We start from the raw sequence: 16,345 nt of genomic DNA on the forward strand, positions 1-16,345 counted from the left end.
TGGCTGTAGTTATTGCCACCAGGTCAGCCTGTCCAGTCTTATGGTTGATAAGGGCTCAAAGGGTGGAAGGGTTAACCCTTTCAGAACAATGTTAAGGTCCCAGGGGGGAACCAGGTCTGTTACTCTAGGGTGGATGCGGGTGGCTGCTGTCATAAATCTTCTCACCCACTGATGTTCCACTAGTCTTTGATCGAAGTATGAACTTAACGCCGCTACCTGGACCTTAAGAGTACTAGATCTGAGACCTTTGTCCAGACCTTCTTGTAAAAAGTCTAGAATCTGAGCCACATTAGCCCTATGAGGGTTTGGGCGAGTGGGTGCACACCACCTTAAGAAGGTTTTCCAGATCTTATGGAAAATGGTGTTTGTTACAGGTTTCCTGCTCTTCTGGAGAGTTTTGATGACTTTCTCTGAGAGGCCTTTTGTTTTTAATATCAGGAATTCAGAAGCCAGGCAGTTAGGTGTAGTCTCTCGGGATCCGGATGGTGAATCGGTCCCTGGAGAAGGAGATCCTTGATGGGAGGAAGGATTAGAGGGCTCTCCACACTCAGACTGGTTAACGTTCCGAACCAACTTTTTTGGCCAGCGAGGGGCCACTAGGATTACTCAGGTCCCTTCGGTCCTTATCTTCTGTAAGATTTTTGAAAGGATAGGTAATGGGGGAAAGGCATACGCTAGTTTGAATTCCCATTTGTAAGCGAATGCGTCCACGCCCAGGCAAGGGCCATTTGGATCCAGAGAGAAATATTGAGGTACTTTCGCGTTCTGGTGTCCGGCGAAGAGATCTACCTCTGGATAGCCCCATCTCTCGACTAAGATCTGGGTTTAGGCTCCACTCTCCTGGATGAATCTTTGGTCTGCTTAAGAAGTCAGCCTGGATATTGACTGAACGTTTGATATGAAGAGCCGACAAGGATAGAAGATGTTCTTCGGCCCAGGAGAATTATCTTGCTGAGATTGCTTTTAAGCTTTCGTATCTTGTGCCCCCTTGATGACAAAGGTGGGCTACCGTGGTCATATTGTCTGAAAATATCTGAATGCGAGATTTCTGGACCAGAGGCTCTGCTGCTCTGAGGACTTCCTCTACAGCTTTTAGTTCTCTGAAATTTGATGGCTCACCTCTTTGGTCCATATACCCTGGAATAGCTCTTGGGAGACCATGGCTCCCCATCCCTTTTCGCTAGCATCCACCTTTATGGTTACTAGCGGATTCTGGATCCATGGTACTTCTCTGTTCAGATTTTTTTCGTTCAGCCACCAGAATAGAGGTCCTTACTCGTGGTGGTATAGGGATTCTCCTGTTCAGAGACTGTGGGGATCCGTCCCAATTCGTAAGGATGTGGGTCTGTAATGTTCAGGTATGCGCCTGAGCCAAGGCCACCAACTGAATACAGGATGTCATAGACCCGAGGACCGACATGACGTCTCTTAATGATACTGATCTTCTGCTCTTTAGGACATTGATTTTTGCTTTTATCATGACCTGTTTTTGTTTGGGCAGGAATGACATCTGGCTGTGGGACTCCAATAGTACTCCTAGAAATGTTTGTCGTGGAGGGAACCATATCTGATTTTTTCTGGTTCACTAACCAGTCCAGAGATGATGGGATCTGAGTGGTCAACTGTAGAGGTTCTCTGAGTACTGGTACTGAGAGCCCGATTAATAACAGGTCGTCGAGGTATGGTACTATTGAAATGTTCTGACCCCTGATATAAGCCATGACTTCTGCCATGACTTTTGTAAATATTTGCGGGGCTGATGAAATTCCAAATGGGAGAACATTGAATTGATAGTGGACTACTTGATCCCCCTGAGCCACTGCGAATCTTAGGAACCTCCTGTGAAGTGGATGTATGGGGGATGTGGTAATATGCATCCTGGAGGTCGATTGAGGCCATGACATGGTCCTATCCTGTCAGGGGGACCGTCGACCTGATGGATTCCATTTTCAATCGTTGGTAGTGGATATACTGATTCAGTGGCCTTAGATTGATTATAACTCTGTGTGAGCCATTTGGTTTTTTTATTAGGAAGAGTCTGGAATAATGTTCTGTGCCAATCTCTCTTGTAGGAACCAGGGATATCACCCCTGAGGACAACAGGGTGGCCTGACGACTCAGAGGAGAGCGGTGTTAACCTTATCCTCTCTGGAGGATAGAAGGAGAAATTTATTTTTACTCCAAACTTGACAACCCTCAGGACCCATGGGTATGAGCAGATTTCTTTCCACAGAGGGAGAAAATTCGAGATGCGGCCCCCGACTGTCCTTGATGAAGCTCATCAAGAGAATGCCAGGAGTTTGCAAAGCAGTCATCAAAGCAAAAGGTGGCTACTTTGAAGAACCTAGAATATAAGACATATTTTCAGTTGTTGCACACTTTTTCGTTAAGTATATAATTCCACATGTGTTAATTCATAGTTTTGATGCCTTCAGTGTGAATGTACAATTTTCATAGTCATGAAAATACAGAAAAATCTTTGAATGAGAAGGTGTGTCCAAACTTTTGGTCTGTACTGTATTTCCCCTTAAAGGGGATGGAACACAACTTCATTTTTGATGCCACGTTGCCGTTCCAGGATTTCAACCATAGGGCCCTTCTTACAGAGTTTGATAGCCCAGATGCTCTTGCCGTCACTCTCACGGATTCTGCAGAGGCATCTGCTAAAAACCCCATAGCTTTCTGTAGAAGCGGTAGTGATGCCAAGATGTCTTCTCTGGGGGTGCCTAAAACTAGGTGTTCCTCCAGTTGATCTAGCCAACGAGCGATTGATCGAGCTACGCCCGTAGAGACTGCGTTGGTGCTTAATAGTGTTGCCGAGGTCTCCCAGTACTCCCTCCATTTTGCGTTCCAAGGGGTCTTTTAATTGAAAGGAATCTTCAAAGGGCAGTGTGGTTTTCTTTGCTACTCGTGCAATCTGGATATCCACTCTTGGGACTTCAGACCAGCATTCTGTCGTCTCATTGTCTACAGGAAATCTATCCCTTAACTCCGTAGGGGTATTTAATCTCTTTTCTGGAGATTCCCACTCCTCTAAAGACTAAGTCCCTAATACTCTGGTGTATAGGGAACACCAATTTTTTCCTGGAACGTAGCCCCCAAACATCTGATCCTGTACTGTTTGGGGCACTTTTTCTTCCTCGACCTCCATAGTTCACCTTACTGCCATGAGGAGTTCCTCCAAACTATCTGATGGAAAGTAATAACTCTCTCGTAGGGAGTTATCAGGGGTTGGACTTAGTTCACCTTCCTCTGGAAGATCTTCCGAGATATACATCTCCTCTTGAGAGTCTTCCTCCCCTCCCTCTGGTGGGCTAATCATCCTCTTTTTGGCTGCTGAGGGAGATGTAGAACCCTGAGGGCGTAGGGAGAGTGACCGAGGCTAAGGAGGATTTGATCTCCAGACGTACAATCCCCTTTATCTCCTCCATTAAGGAAGGTTGTTCCTGCCTGATAATCTTCTCCGTACAGTCCTTGCATAGGGGCTTTCTATGGGAGGACGATCGTTTTTTTGTACAGATGGGACATCTGCGTGACGGTTTAACTTTTTCTCCAGATGCAGGTTCCTTGTCCCCCTACAAGAAAGGGGAGAATGGAAGGGGAGCCATAATCACTATTTCCTGCATCTGGGAGATGGACTACCAGTGCCTTACTTAAGGGGACCGGACCGGCGCTGGGCTCTACAGATTCAGAGCGAGAAGCTTCAACAGACATGGTTTTGTCCTACCAGTAGATGTCTTCCTGTCCAGGGCTCCTTTTATGGGCGACCGGACCAGCGACTCCCTCTGTTTAGAGGGCTCCTCCCCCGGTGTCCAGGTGAAGATTCCTGATCACTGGCGGCATTCCGCTGTTCTTCCCCCATAGCTTTTTTGATGCGGTTCACAGTGGAACGCAAACTGCCGGAAGTGACGTCATCATCCATAGCCCGGCGTCCGACGTCACTTCCGGCACCGCGGCGTGCGCTCCACATCCTGGAGCCGGCATTGCCCGTGTATCCAGCGGGGGAGAGGAGGAGGAGATGGACCGGAGAGCTCAAAGAGGCCTCCGGTCAGAAGATCCTGCAGACCTTGCCCAAAAGCGCGGACTGCAGGAGGGTGTCCCAAATCCAGAGGAGACGGGAGCAGTGCCCTGAGGAGGAGAGGTAAAGACCGCTCGATCCTCCGCTGCCCGGCTAGTAGCTTTCCCCTAGTGCCTGTCGCCGGCTCAGCACACCGGGGACGACCTCTTCATCCCTGATAGGGACAGGAAATAACACTGGAGGGAGGATGTGGGAGGGGCTATTTAAACCTCTTCGTATTTCCTGTCCCTATTAGGGTGGGGTTACAACCCTCCACGACAGCACACAGGAGGATATTAGAGAAAAATTCCTTCCCGACTCCATATGACAATCAGACTAGTTCCCTGCATCAACGCCCTATCAAGGAATCTAGTATATATAACCTGTAATATTATACTTTTCAAGAAAGGCATCCATGCCCTTCTTAAATGTTAATAGTGAATCACTCATTACAACATCATGCGGCAGAGAGTTCCATAGTCTCACTGCTCTTACAGTAAAGAATCCGTGTCTGTGATTATGATTAAACCTTCTTTCCTCCAAGCGTAGAAGATGCCCCCTTGTCCCCGTCTCAGGCCTCAGAGTAAAAAGATCAGTAGACAGGTCTTTGTACTGTCCCCTCATATACTTGTACATAGTAATAAGATCACCCCTAAGCCTTCGTTTTTCCACAGTAAATAACCCCAAGTGTAATAACCTGTCTTGGTATTGCAGACCCCCCAGTCCTCTAATAACCTTGGTCGCTCTTCTCTGCACCCGCTCTAGTTCAGCTATGTCTTTCTTATACACCGGAGACCAGAACTGTACACAGTATTCTAAGTGTGGTCGCACTAATGACTTGTATAGAGGTAAAATTATGTTCTCCTCATGAGCATCTATGCCTCTTTTAATGCATCCCATTATTTTATTTGCCTTTGCAGCAGCTGCCTGACACTGGCCACTAAACGTGAGCTTGTCGTCCACCAATACACCCAGGTCTTTTTCATTTACAGTTTGGCCCAGTGTTTTACAATTAAGCATATAATTATACATTTTATTTCCTCTGCCCAAGTGCATTACCTTACATTTATCTCCATTAAAGCTCATTTGCCATTTATCAGCCCAAGCTTCTAGTTTGCATAGATCCTCCTGTAATATAAAATTGTCCTCCTCTGTATTGATTTGACAAATTACATTTTTTTTTTCCTATTTTCCTTCTCACAATTTGGGGTGCGTCTTATGGTCCGGTGTGTCTTATAGTCCACAAAATAAGGTAGTAGTGTTTGATAAAGCGCAGGAAACTTATCCAAATACAACTAGGATCAGTTTAGAAAGGCACATGCAAGAGTATTATTGGATTATAGGGTTAAATCCTGCCGACATGTTACCTTGAATTAATTTCTGTTTATATAGGTTTATTACTGCGGCAGCGCTGAGACATTTACCACCAGCTCTGCTAAACTGGTATCCAGCATTCAGATACATTGATTACACCATATACAAAACTAGATGGTCCACAAACTTACCTGATCCAAAACGTTAAAAAAAAAAAAAAAAAAAAAGTATTAGAAGAAAAACAACATTTTTTTCTATGTCCTCTTACAACAGAGCAATTTACAATAGTCGACAGAGCCAGAGCTTTACCTGACATCTACTCTGGAGTCAAAGAAGCAAATCAAGTCCTTAGTGAGCTGCACTTCCAGAGCGGCTGGAGCTCCACTTCTATCCGTCTTCTCTGCTGGATTAATGCGCATTGATCCATTCATTCCAAAATGGACTCTACAATGGAACAACGGGACATTAAGTGTGATTATAGCTGCAAGCGACATGGGGAAAGCGTACGAGCAGTAGATAAAACTGGCCAGCTCATTAGCGGGTCATTTTCTTGGCATGAGGTATACGGGTTAAGTTACAAAACATTTTATACAGGTCTCTTCTAGAAAACGATAAAAGTCTATTATTTCCGTGTAAGTTGAATTTATGGGTCATTGCAGTTCTGATTCTAGAAGTTCAGAGAGTTCTGTGACCGGCAGAGGTGAAGTTAAAAGGCACTTTAAAAGAAACATTAAAAGGCATTGTGCCCAGCCTTGTATACTCGCACGGAAGACAACAGGGTATTGATGTTTGTGTTTGCTGAAAACATTGAATTATTTACAATTAAATTATCTCGTTTTCTCGATCTTTAAATATTTATCCAAGGTCATTGTGCAGACGCTCGGCTACATGGAGCCTCCCGAAGACTTGTTTGTTTTATGGAATAAAGATGGAACTGAAGGCTGCTCTGCCTCAAGAAGCAATACATTACATGGAGTGGAGGTGAACGGGGTGCTGGATAATGTATGTGTCACTAGCCGCCTCCGCTGGAAACGTATGCACTTACTAAACAACTCAACAGCTCATCACTCAGAGAGAAAGAAGCTGGATGTTCTCCCATTACGACATGCACTGTTCTAACATGTCTGCTCAGGAGAAGGAAAAACAGAAAATGCAGAAATGAGAAGTGTCCACTGAACACGTAAGGAAATGAGAAGTCCTCTAATCTGGCCGTAAAAGGCACTCATTAGGACTTTGGGGACACCACACATTGCTGGCTAAGTCAGTGAAAGACAAGTTCAAACATGTAATATATGGACAAAAGTATTGAGACACACTTAAATGGGTTGATGGGCCTTAGGATACAAGTCCGCAGTCACTCCATGAGACTGAACATTGTTAATCCTCACAGCACGCACACTGCACGCTGTGAGGATTCTCCGGTGCCAGGAGCAGGTGGATTGCATACGATTTGCATATATCCGGCCACATTCCGACTAAACGTATTCGGCCTCGCTCAATACACTTGCTTGTGGTCACACACCCACCACTAGAGAATCCTCACAGTGCGCAAGATGAGAGGATTCACAAGTTAGCTGTCACAGAGTGACTGTAGACTTGTGGCCTAAGGCCCGATAACCCCTTTTGGCCACATTCACATAATCAGTATTTGTAAGCCAAAACCAGGAGTGGAGCAATCAGTGGAAAAGTATAATAGAAACATGTCACCACTTCTGTATTTATCACCCACTCCTGGTTTTGGCTTACAAATACTAAGGTAAAATACTGACCAAATACTGAATGTGTGAACTTGGCCTTAAAGGAGTTTCCTCAACAGCATAAATGGGTAAAACTGCAAAGTGCCTGTAAACAATAAATAACTTTGCAATTTACCATTTACCATTAAAAATACACTTTATTTTGAAGAACAGAGGGAATTTTATAGTTTACAACATATTGCCTAGGGTGTTAAGCCCCCGTCACACTAAGCGAGATCGCTGCTAAGTCACAAGTTTTGTGATGCAACAGCGACCTCAGCAGCGACCTCGCTACGTTTGACACTTAGCAGCGACCAGGCCCCTGCTGTGAGATCGCTGGTCGTGTCGAAATGGCCTGGACCATTTTTTGATCGTTGAGGTCCCGCTGGGTAGCATGCATCGGTGTGTTTGACACCTTACCAACGACCTCGATAGCGACTCAGAACTGAGACACATAGGCGTGCATAGTTATACAGGTCACCGTATCGTTGCTGCGTCGTTGGGAAGATCTGACTGTTTGACATCTCACCAGTGACCACATAGCGACGCAGCAACGATCCCTGCCAGGTCGTATCGTTGTCAGGATCGCTGTAGCGTCGCTAAGTGTGACGGTACCTTTACTCACAGCTGCAGTCTGATTTCCTAGGCAAGGAGTGCAGCACTTGCAAGGTCTTTGCATGTGTGTTCAGCATGAGACACTTTTGGGGACCGTACATCCGCAAAAAAAAGGACATGTCAGCGTGTGGAGCATACAGACACACGGTCCGTGGAAATACACTGACATGTGCGCAGACCCATAGATTTGAATGGGTCTGCGTGTGTCAGTGTCTCCAGTATATGAGGAAACTGTCACCACACATACTGGAAACACGGACGTGTGAAAGAGCCCTAATTCTACAGAGGCAAAGCTGACTCTGCTAGCGGCATCGGAGAGTTCAGATCAGTGGTGATGAGATGCTGCTGGTCGGGATAGTCAATCTTCAAGAGCCCATGGACCCAAGCAGGAAGCAGTGAGTCAGTGTTGCGGAACGCTCCTAAAGACTGAACACGAGACAACTCCTTTATTCACCGGTTTCAGGTTTGTTTTATCCAGTCTTGTTGTCCCCGGCCTATAAAATCCAGCCCCTCGCCGTGCAGTCTGCCTTTAGTAACATTTCTGAAAAAATGCATTGTTCTAAACAGTTCTGATTTGGAGCGTGGTCATGTAATAGTTGTCACCATTGTAACAGGTCAGTTCATGACATTTCTTCCTGTGTCTGGAACGTTGTTTTGGTGGCCAATACACGTGTCTGCTTGATGTTCTGCACTATAGCTACCCATAATTACACTATCTCAAAAGGCTGGATTTGCTGCAACCTTCTTGGTTCTTAAGCCCCCGTCACACTAAGCGAGATCGCTGCTGAGTCACAAGTTTTGTGACGCAACAGCGACCTCAGTAGCGATCTCGCTACGTTTGACACGTAGCAGCGACCAGGCCCCTGCTGCTGGTCGTGTCGGAATGGTCTTGACATTTCTTTGATCGTTGAGGCCCCGCTGGTAGCATGCATCGGTGTGTTTGACACCTTACCAACGACCTTGTTGACGACTCAGACACAGACACATAGGCGTGCATCGTTATACAGATCGTTACAGGTCGCCGCGTCGTTGGGAAGATCTGACTGTTTGACATCTCACCAGCGACCACATAGCGACGCAGCAACGATCCCTGCCAGGTCGTATCATTGTCGGGATCGCTGCAGCGTCGCTTAGTGTGACGGGGCCTTTAGTGAAATATAGACCATAATAAGAAGCAGCATAACTGGTTTAGTAAACTCCCAGTCTCGTCCGTTTCTCATTTTTCCAATAATACGACCAGATGAACGCAGTCCTACCCTACTGTGCGTTGTTTAATTCCCGTTTTGGCTGCGCTCAGTTATTTTAATTACATAGTCGCTTGTTATTCACATGCCATTAAGGGGAATCTGTCAGCAGGTTTTTGCCATGCAATCTTAGAGCAGCATAATGTACAGGCAGAGACCCTGATTCCAACGATGTGTCACTTACTGGGCTGCTTGCTGTCATTTTGATAAAATCCCCATTTTCTCTGAATGCTGAGCCCTGTATAACCCATCCCCACCACTGATTAGCAAATTTTTGCTAATACACAGAAAGCTGCCAATCAGTGGTGGGGATGGGGTTCCGCAGTGCAGGAGGACTACATAGCAGGATACAACTAGTCTTGCAGTGATAATCTCCTGTTTATAAAACACTGATTGTATTGAAACAACACGCAGCTTAGTGGCATCTCCACAATCAGTGTCTCACTCTCTACATCATGCTGCTTTCAAATTACATAGCAAATACCTGATGAAAGATTCTCTTTAAATCATTCTAGGAGGTACTGAGTATCTAAAGTAAAGAATTGTCTGTTTCCTTCATATATAACATGTATACATTGGTTGCTCAAAAATGCCTACAAGTAGGGCAGCCACCTTTTAGGGTTACTTTTGGATTTTATGAAATGTCCCAGTTACAAACCTTGTACTAACAGCAGCCATCTGCATTGTCTTGTAGCATGACTAGAATTGTCTCCAATGAAGTTGTTGGAGGGAGGGGTGTGGATTATAACAAGCTTTTAATTGCCTAGTGAAAATGGAGGTGTGAGGTGCCATTTACAATTATGTAACATCTGGTCAACGCAGAAAAAGTTCTTAATAAAAGCAAAGTCTTAAATTATATGAAATCAGCTTTAGGGATACATGGCCTGTTTCTTCTTAATAGTCCACTAAACACAATAAAAAAAACTGCATAGTTACCTTCCGTACCGGCACAACTCCAGTGATCTGCATGAGCTCTCTCCCAGCGGAAGGATGACATTTCACAAGCCATTTAAAAATGATGTGGCTTGGTTTGAACAGTCATTCTGTGCTGACAGAACAGGCGGTCAGTGCACCATGGCGTGGCTAAATATTTACGTGCACCTCACCACATGCTTATTTTTCATCTACCTCCACCCTTCTCTGGCCCTATGAAGCCAAAGCTGTCAAGGAACGAGGGTGGAGATAGATGGAAAACAAGAAGGTGGGAAGGGGCACCTAAATGTCTGGCCGCAGTGAAGCACCGAGTGTCTGTACTTGGTTTGAACAGTCATTCTGTGCTGACAGAGTCCCTTTAAGAAAGGCCAAAGTAATAAAAAGACGTAGTTACTTACCGGCAACAGGATTTTTCTGAGCCCATGACAGCACCACAGAGAGACGGAATCCGCCTTCAAAGACAGGAAACCTACAGATAAAAAAGGGCGGTACCTCTCTATGCATCAGTTGTTTACAGAGCACGAGAGGACCTCCAGGTTATTGCAATGCTTCTAAAAGGAACATTCTGTGATTCAACAAAATTAACAAATTAGTGTGCGCACCACACGTGCAGTGATGGGGGGGGGGGGGATATACAAGTGCTGTCATGGGCTCAGAAATCTCTTTACCGGTAAGTAACTACGTCTTTCTCCTTCCCCCATGACAGCACCACGGAGAGAATTACAGAGAATTGTACTCTAGGGAGGGACCACTGCTTCCAGAACCCTTCTCCCGAACGAGAGATCAGAGGAAGAGGCTAGGTCCAGCCGATAATGTTTGAAGAAAGTAGAACGGGATAACCAAGTTGCAGCTTTACATATCTGCTCTGTGGAGACGCCCGATTTTTCTGCCCAGGAGGTTGCCACTGCCCTTGGTGAATGAGGCTTCAATCCCTCTGGAGCGGTTTCCCCGCTGGATGAGTATGCAGCATGAGACGGGGCATTATCATGCATGAAATGATCTCGATGGTCCAGATGGATGGAGTGGAGGATGGCTGGTTGATGGACACCCCATGCAAACACGGCTACGGCGCTAACAAGGAGGAGGTGGAGTAATGTTTTGGGCTGGAATCATGGGGAGAGAGATTGTCGTCCCTTTTAGGATCCCTGAAGGGGTAAAGATGAACTCCATAATGTATGTTGAGTTTCTCAAACAGCACTTCCTTCCATGGTTCAAGAAGAACAACCGTGCATTTCGCAGCAAGATAATTTTCATGCATTATAATGCCCTGTTACATGGAGGGGTAATAAAGGTGATGACACGGGCAGCACAATGGCTCAGTGGTTAGCACTGTTTCCTTGCAGCAAATCCCACCAAGGAGTTTGTAAGTTCTTCCCGTGTTTACAGGGTTTCCTCCAAGGACTCTGGACTTTACCCAGACTTCAAAAGACATACTGATAGGGAATTTAGATTGTGAGCCCCGATGGGGACAGTGATGATGGCAATGTTTATGAAGTTGCTACAAATGGTTGGTGCTATATAAACAAACAAAATTATTAAAAATATTAATTTCTCAACCCTGTTAAGATCATAGACAGGGAGAAAGTTACATGGAGCCCCCATGGCACTAGTGGCTATATAATAACCCTCAGAAGTGGCTACACCGAAAGCATATTTTCACATGCACTATATTCTGCCCCATCATATCACCATTTGATTCATTAATCATTTGGGGGAGGGAGAAATTAGGAACGCCATCAGATCTAATGTTTAACCCCTTCACGATGAGACCAATTTCAGTTTTTGCATTTTTGTTTTTTCCTCCCTTTCTTCCCAGAGCTATAACTTTTCCATTTTTCTGTCCACAGACATATGAGAGCTTGTTTTTAGCAGGACAAGTTGAACTTTAGAATGACACCATTAATTTTACTACATAGTGTAATGGAAAATGGGAAAAAAATCCAAGTGAGGTGAAATTGTGAATAAAAAAATATTCTGACTTTTTTTTTGGGAATTGTTTTTATGGTGTCCATTTTGCAGTTAAAATCTCACAATAGGAGCCTACCATCAGTACGATTACGGCGATAAAAAAACAAAAAACTGGACAAGTTTATTATTATTATTTTTTTAGTAGTGAAAAAAAAATCCAAAGTTTGAAAAAAAGAAAAGAAAAAAATAATAATAATTGGGGTGTGGCCCAATTTTCCGTAACCTTATAATTTTTTTGTCGATGGAGCTTATTTTTTGCAGGGAAAGATGACATCATCATTGATACCATTTTGGGATGGATGTGACTAGTGATGAGCGAACGTGCTCACCACTGCTCAGTACTCGCCTTGTTAAGGGAGGGCAATAACCCTTCAAGGTTGACCAAGTGAGTGTCAAATTATTATGTTGATTGCAATCCACAGAAAACCAAAACGGAAACAATGTTCTGTATTGGGAGGATTCAAAGAATCTCTGATCCCGTTTATTTTGCTTAGCATTTTATATTGTTTTGAGTATATCAAATAGCCAATCAACTCTACAAGCTCGGCGAGTTTTTCCAGGTTGCTCGGACGGGAACTTGGGTCCCCGCCCTGTACGTTTGGCACAAATGAACATGCAGGGATTGCCTATTGTCCTCCATTTAAAATGGGCAAGGTGCGTAGCAAGGGACGGGGAAAGTGGACGTGATGGTGATGGTGCATGCAGAGGCCGAGGACGTGGCCAAGCTGAAATTGGGCCACAAAAACACCCACATCTTATCGCTCGACCTTCCTGTCCCAATTACTAGGGGACCGCAGTACACCACTATTGAACCCAGAGCAGTGTCGAAAGGTTGTTGGTTGGATAGCAGATAATGCTTACAGTCACTTTGCCACCACCACCCTGTCTTCCACGCGGTCAAGTCTCAGTAGCCGTGAGTCTGGACTGCATATTCCGCACCCTGATCCTCCTTCCTCCCACCATGCCGAGTGCGCGGAGACAATTGATCCCGCACTTGGACACTTAGAAGAGCTGTTTACTTTTCCATTTGTAGATTCAGGCCTCTTGCCCGGCCAGCTTAAAGAGAGTCAAGAGGAGAACTCGTGTAGCGATGCCCAAATATTGGAGCTGCCACGGTCATGCGAAGGCAACGGTGGGAAAGTGCAATTACTGTCACAAGACGTGGATGATAATGAGACAATTGCCAGAAAGTCAGGAGGAGAACCAGAGTGTGGAAGTGGAAGACGAGGTGGTGGATGATATAGTAACTGACCCAACAAGGCATGGGAACATATAGAGCTAGGACAGTAGCACACAAGGGGAGGGAGGCGTAGCACCACAACAGGCAGAAAGAAGCAGTGTGGTGGCCGCAGATACAAGGTGGGAAAGCGTTTCTCGTAACGCCAACACGACGGAAGTTGCCAGTACAACTGTTCGATATTCCAGAGTCTGGTTATTATTTACAGACTCTGCAGATAACCCCAACAAGGCCATTTGCACCACCTGCCAGGCCAGCATCAGGACGGGTAGCAAAACTAGCAGCCTGACCACCACCAGCATGATCAGGGACATAGCAGCAAAGCACCCAACTAAACCGCAGGGTCCAGAAACAGTGTCTGCGGGTGACACCACTGCTTCTTCCACTGTTGTGCGTGCACGCCAATCCCCGGTCCATGGCGCATGCCAAGATGCCTCCCACCCTGCAAGTGTCGTTGCACACTCTCAACTAGCATCATCAGCAAGCACGTCCACATCCTAGCGCAGCATTCAGTTGTCCCTAGCCCAGTCCTTGGAACGCAAGCGCAAATATGCAGCCAACGCCCCACAGGCCACACTACTAAATTCCCACATCTCGAAATGTTGCCTTTTAGGCTCGTGCAGACGAAAGCTGTCCGCAACCTGACAGCGACGGCCGTCCCTCGGTCCCCAGCCGCCACCATTTCTCCCGGTGTGCCGTCCCCGCATTACACGAGCACGAGTCCCACAACATTAGCCGTGCCCTCAACAACGCAGTTACTGGGAAAGTCCATCTAACCACGGACACATGGACAATTGCTTGTGGGCAGGAACAGTACATCTCGCTGACGGCACACTGGGTTAATATATTGGAAGCCGGGACCCAGTCGGACCTTGGGACGGAACACATCCTCCCGACGCCGAGGATTGCGAGCCATGGGTCAATCAGGGTAGCCCCCACATTCTACAGCTCCTGCACCTCCTCCTCTTCAGCCTTTATTTCCAAAATGACCACATCAGTCGCAAGCTGAAAGCACTGCAGCACTACCTCGGCCAAGCGGCAACAGGCTGTGCTGAAGCCAATATGCTTAGGTGACAAACCGCACAATGCTGAAGAGTTGTGGACAGCTCTGAAAGAGCAGGCAGATCTGTGGCTGATGCCGCTGACCCTACAGCCAGGCATGGTCATGCGTGACAATGGCTGGAACCTGGTGGCGGCTCTGAGGCGAGCTCACACATGTACCATGCCTGGCCCATGTGCTTAACCTCATGGTTCAGTGGCTTCTCAAAACCTACCCAGATCTGCTTGTCAAAGTATGTCGCTTGTGTGCCCATTTTAGAAAGTCAGCTACAGCTTCCGCCGCCCGTGCTGTGCTTTAGCAGCGTTTGCAGCTTACTGACTGGTGTGCGATGTCCCCACACGTTGGACCTCTATGTTAAAGATCTTGGGAAGGATTTGTGAGCAGAAGAGGGCAGTTGATCATAGACTGTAAGCTTGCGAGCAGGGCCCTCACTCCTTTTAATATCAGAGTTATGCTTATTTGGTAATGTCTTTATGTCTGTTGAAGACCCCCCCAAAAATTGTAAGGTGCTGTGGAATATGTTGGCGATCTAAAAATAAAAATTATTATTTATTATTATTAGTTGTTGACTACCAGCATCAACAAGGCCATTGGTATTCAGGTCAGACTCCACACATAAAACCTCAGGAGTGGACATGGATGTCAGACATATGTACCATCCTCCAAAACTTTGAGGACTCCACCAAGATGGTGAGCTGCGATGACGCTATAATTAGCGTCACCATCCTGCTTCTCTGTCTTCTGAAACGCTCTCTGCTCACAATCAAAAAGGATGCATTGCAGGGGGAAAGAGGGGAAAGAGGGGAAAGAGGGGAAAGAGGGGAAAGAGGGGAAAGAGGGGAAAGAGGGGAAAGAGGGGAAAGAGGGGAAAGAGGGGAAAGAGGGGAAAGAGGGGAAAGAGGGGAAAGAGGGGAAAGAGGGGAAAGAGGGGAAAGAGGGGAAAGAGGGGAAAGAGGGGAAAGAGGGGAAAGAGGGGAAAGAGGGGAAAGAGGGGAAAGAGGGGAAAGAGGGGAAAGAGGGGAAAGAGGGGAAAGAGGGGAAAGAGGGGAAAGAGGGGAAAGAGGGGAAAGAGGGGAAAGAGGGGAAAGAGGGGAAAGAGGGGAAAGAGGGGAAAGAGGGGAAAGAGGGGAAAGAGGGGAAAGAGGGGAAAGAGGGGAAAGAGGGGAAAGAGGGGAAAGAGGGGAAAGAGGGGAAAGAGGGGAAAGAGGGGAAAGAGGGGAAAGAGGGGAAAGAGGGGAAAGAGGGGAAAGAGGGGAAAGAGGGGAAAGAGGGGAAAGAGGGGAAAGAGGGGAAAGAGGGGAAAGAGGGGAAAGAGGGGAAAGAGGGGAAAGAGGGGAAAGAGGGGAAAGAGGGGAAAGAGGGGAAAGAGGAGGAGCTAGTTTCCTGCGCTATAGACGGTACTACCTGCACAACTGTCATACCGTCTGTTCAGCGTGGATGGCCTGAGGACAGGGAGGAGGAGAAGAGCATGGTCAGTCGTCCTCTTGGTGAGGACACGGAAGTCTTGCCGGTTAGTCTGGCACACATGGCTGAGTTTATGTTACGCTGCCTTTCCAGTGACACTCGCGTTGTCCAAATTTCAGGTGACAGTCATTACTGTTTGGTGACACTTCTAGACCCACGCTACAAGGAGAACTTTGTCTCTTATTCCCTTGCAGGACAGGCCTAATAAAATGGTGCAGTATGAGAAGGCCCTTGTTGCGGAATTATTTAAAAAAATCCCATCTGAAAACACTGGCGGCAGAGGTCACAGTTCGTTGGACAACCAAGGACTACAGGCGAGAGAGAACTCCAATTCAGCAGAAGCAGGGGGAACACGGTCAAAGTTCTGGGACAGTTTTCTCAGACCCTTCCATCGCATAGGCCCTCAAGCGCGGGGTACTATTCCAAGGAGGGAAAAGTTTCGCAAGATGGGGGGGGGGGGGGGGGGAGTACCTTGCCAACCGTATCAACGTGCTCCGTGATTCCTCTGTGCCTTATAATTATTGGGTACCCAAGCTGGCTCTCTACGCCTTAGAGGTCCTGGCCTGCCCTGCCGCTAGCGTTTTGTCAGAGCGGGTTTTTAGTGCCACTGGTGGAATTATAACCGATAGGCGCATCCGCCTGTGAACTGAAAATGCTGACAGGCTGACTCTTATAAAAATGAACAAGAGCTGGACTGGGCCAGATTTTTCAACACTA

The 16,345-nt window shown here is 46.6% G+C and overlaps 1 protein-coding gene across 5 annotated transcripts in view; it reads right to left on the bottom strand.

The window, feature by feature from the left end:
• The window catches only part of NEIL3 (nei like DNA glycosylase 3), a 72,000-nt gene that overhangs the window by 45,112 nt on the left and 10,543 nt on the right, over window positions 1–16,345 (bottom strand). For all 5 annotated transcript variants that reach the window (XM_073643557.1, XM_073643534.1, XM_073643548.1 and 2 more), the window contains exon 3: window positions 5,681–5,815. In XM_073643557.1, the coding sequence (XP_073499658.1) occupies window positions 5,681–5,815 (135 nt within the window). The remainder of the gene's footprint in view (window positions 1–5,680; window positions 5,816–16,345) is intronic.

The sequence above is a fragment of the Phyllobates terribilis genome, unplaced genomic scaffold, assembly GCF_046119375.1.
Source record: "Phyllobates terribilis strain yellow unplaced genomic scaffold, ASM4611937v1 Scaffold_1__5_contigs__length_1240528914, whole genome shotgun sequence".
NCBI lineage: Eukaryota > Metazoa > Chordata > Amphibia > Anura > Dendrobatidae > Phyllobates > Phyllobates terribilis.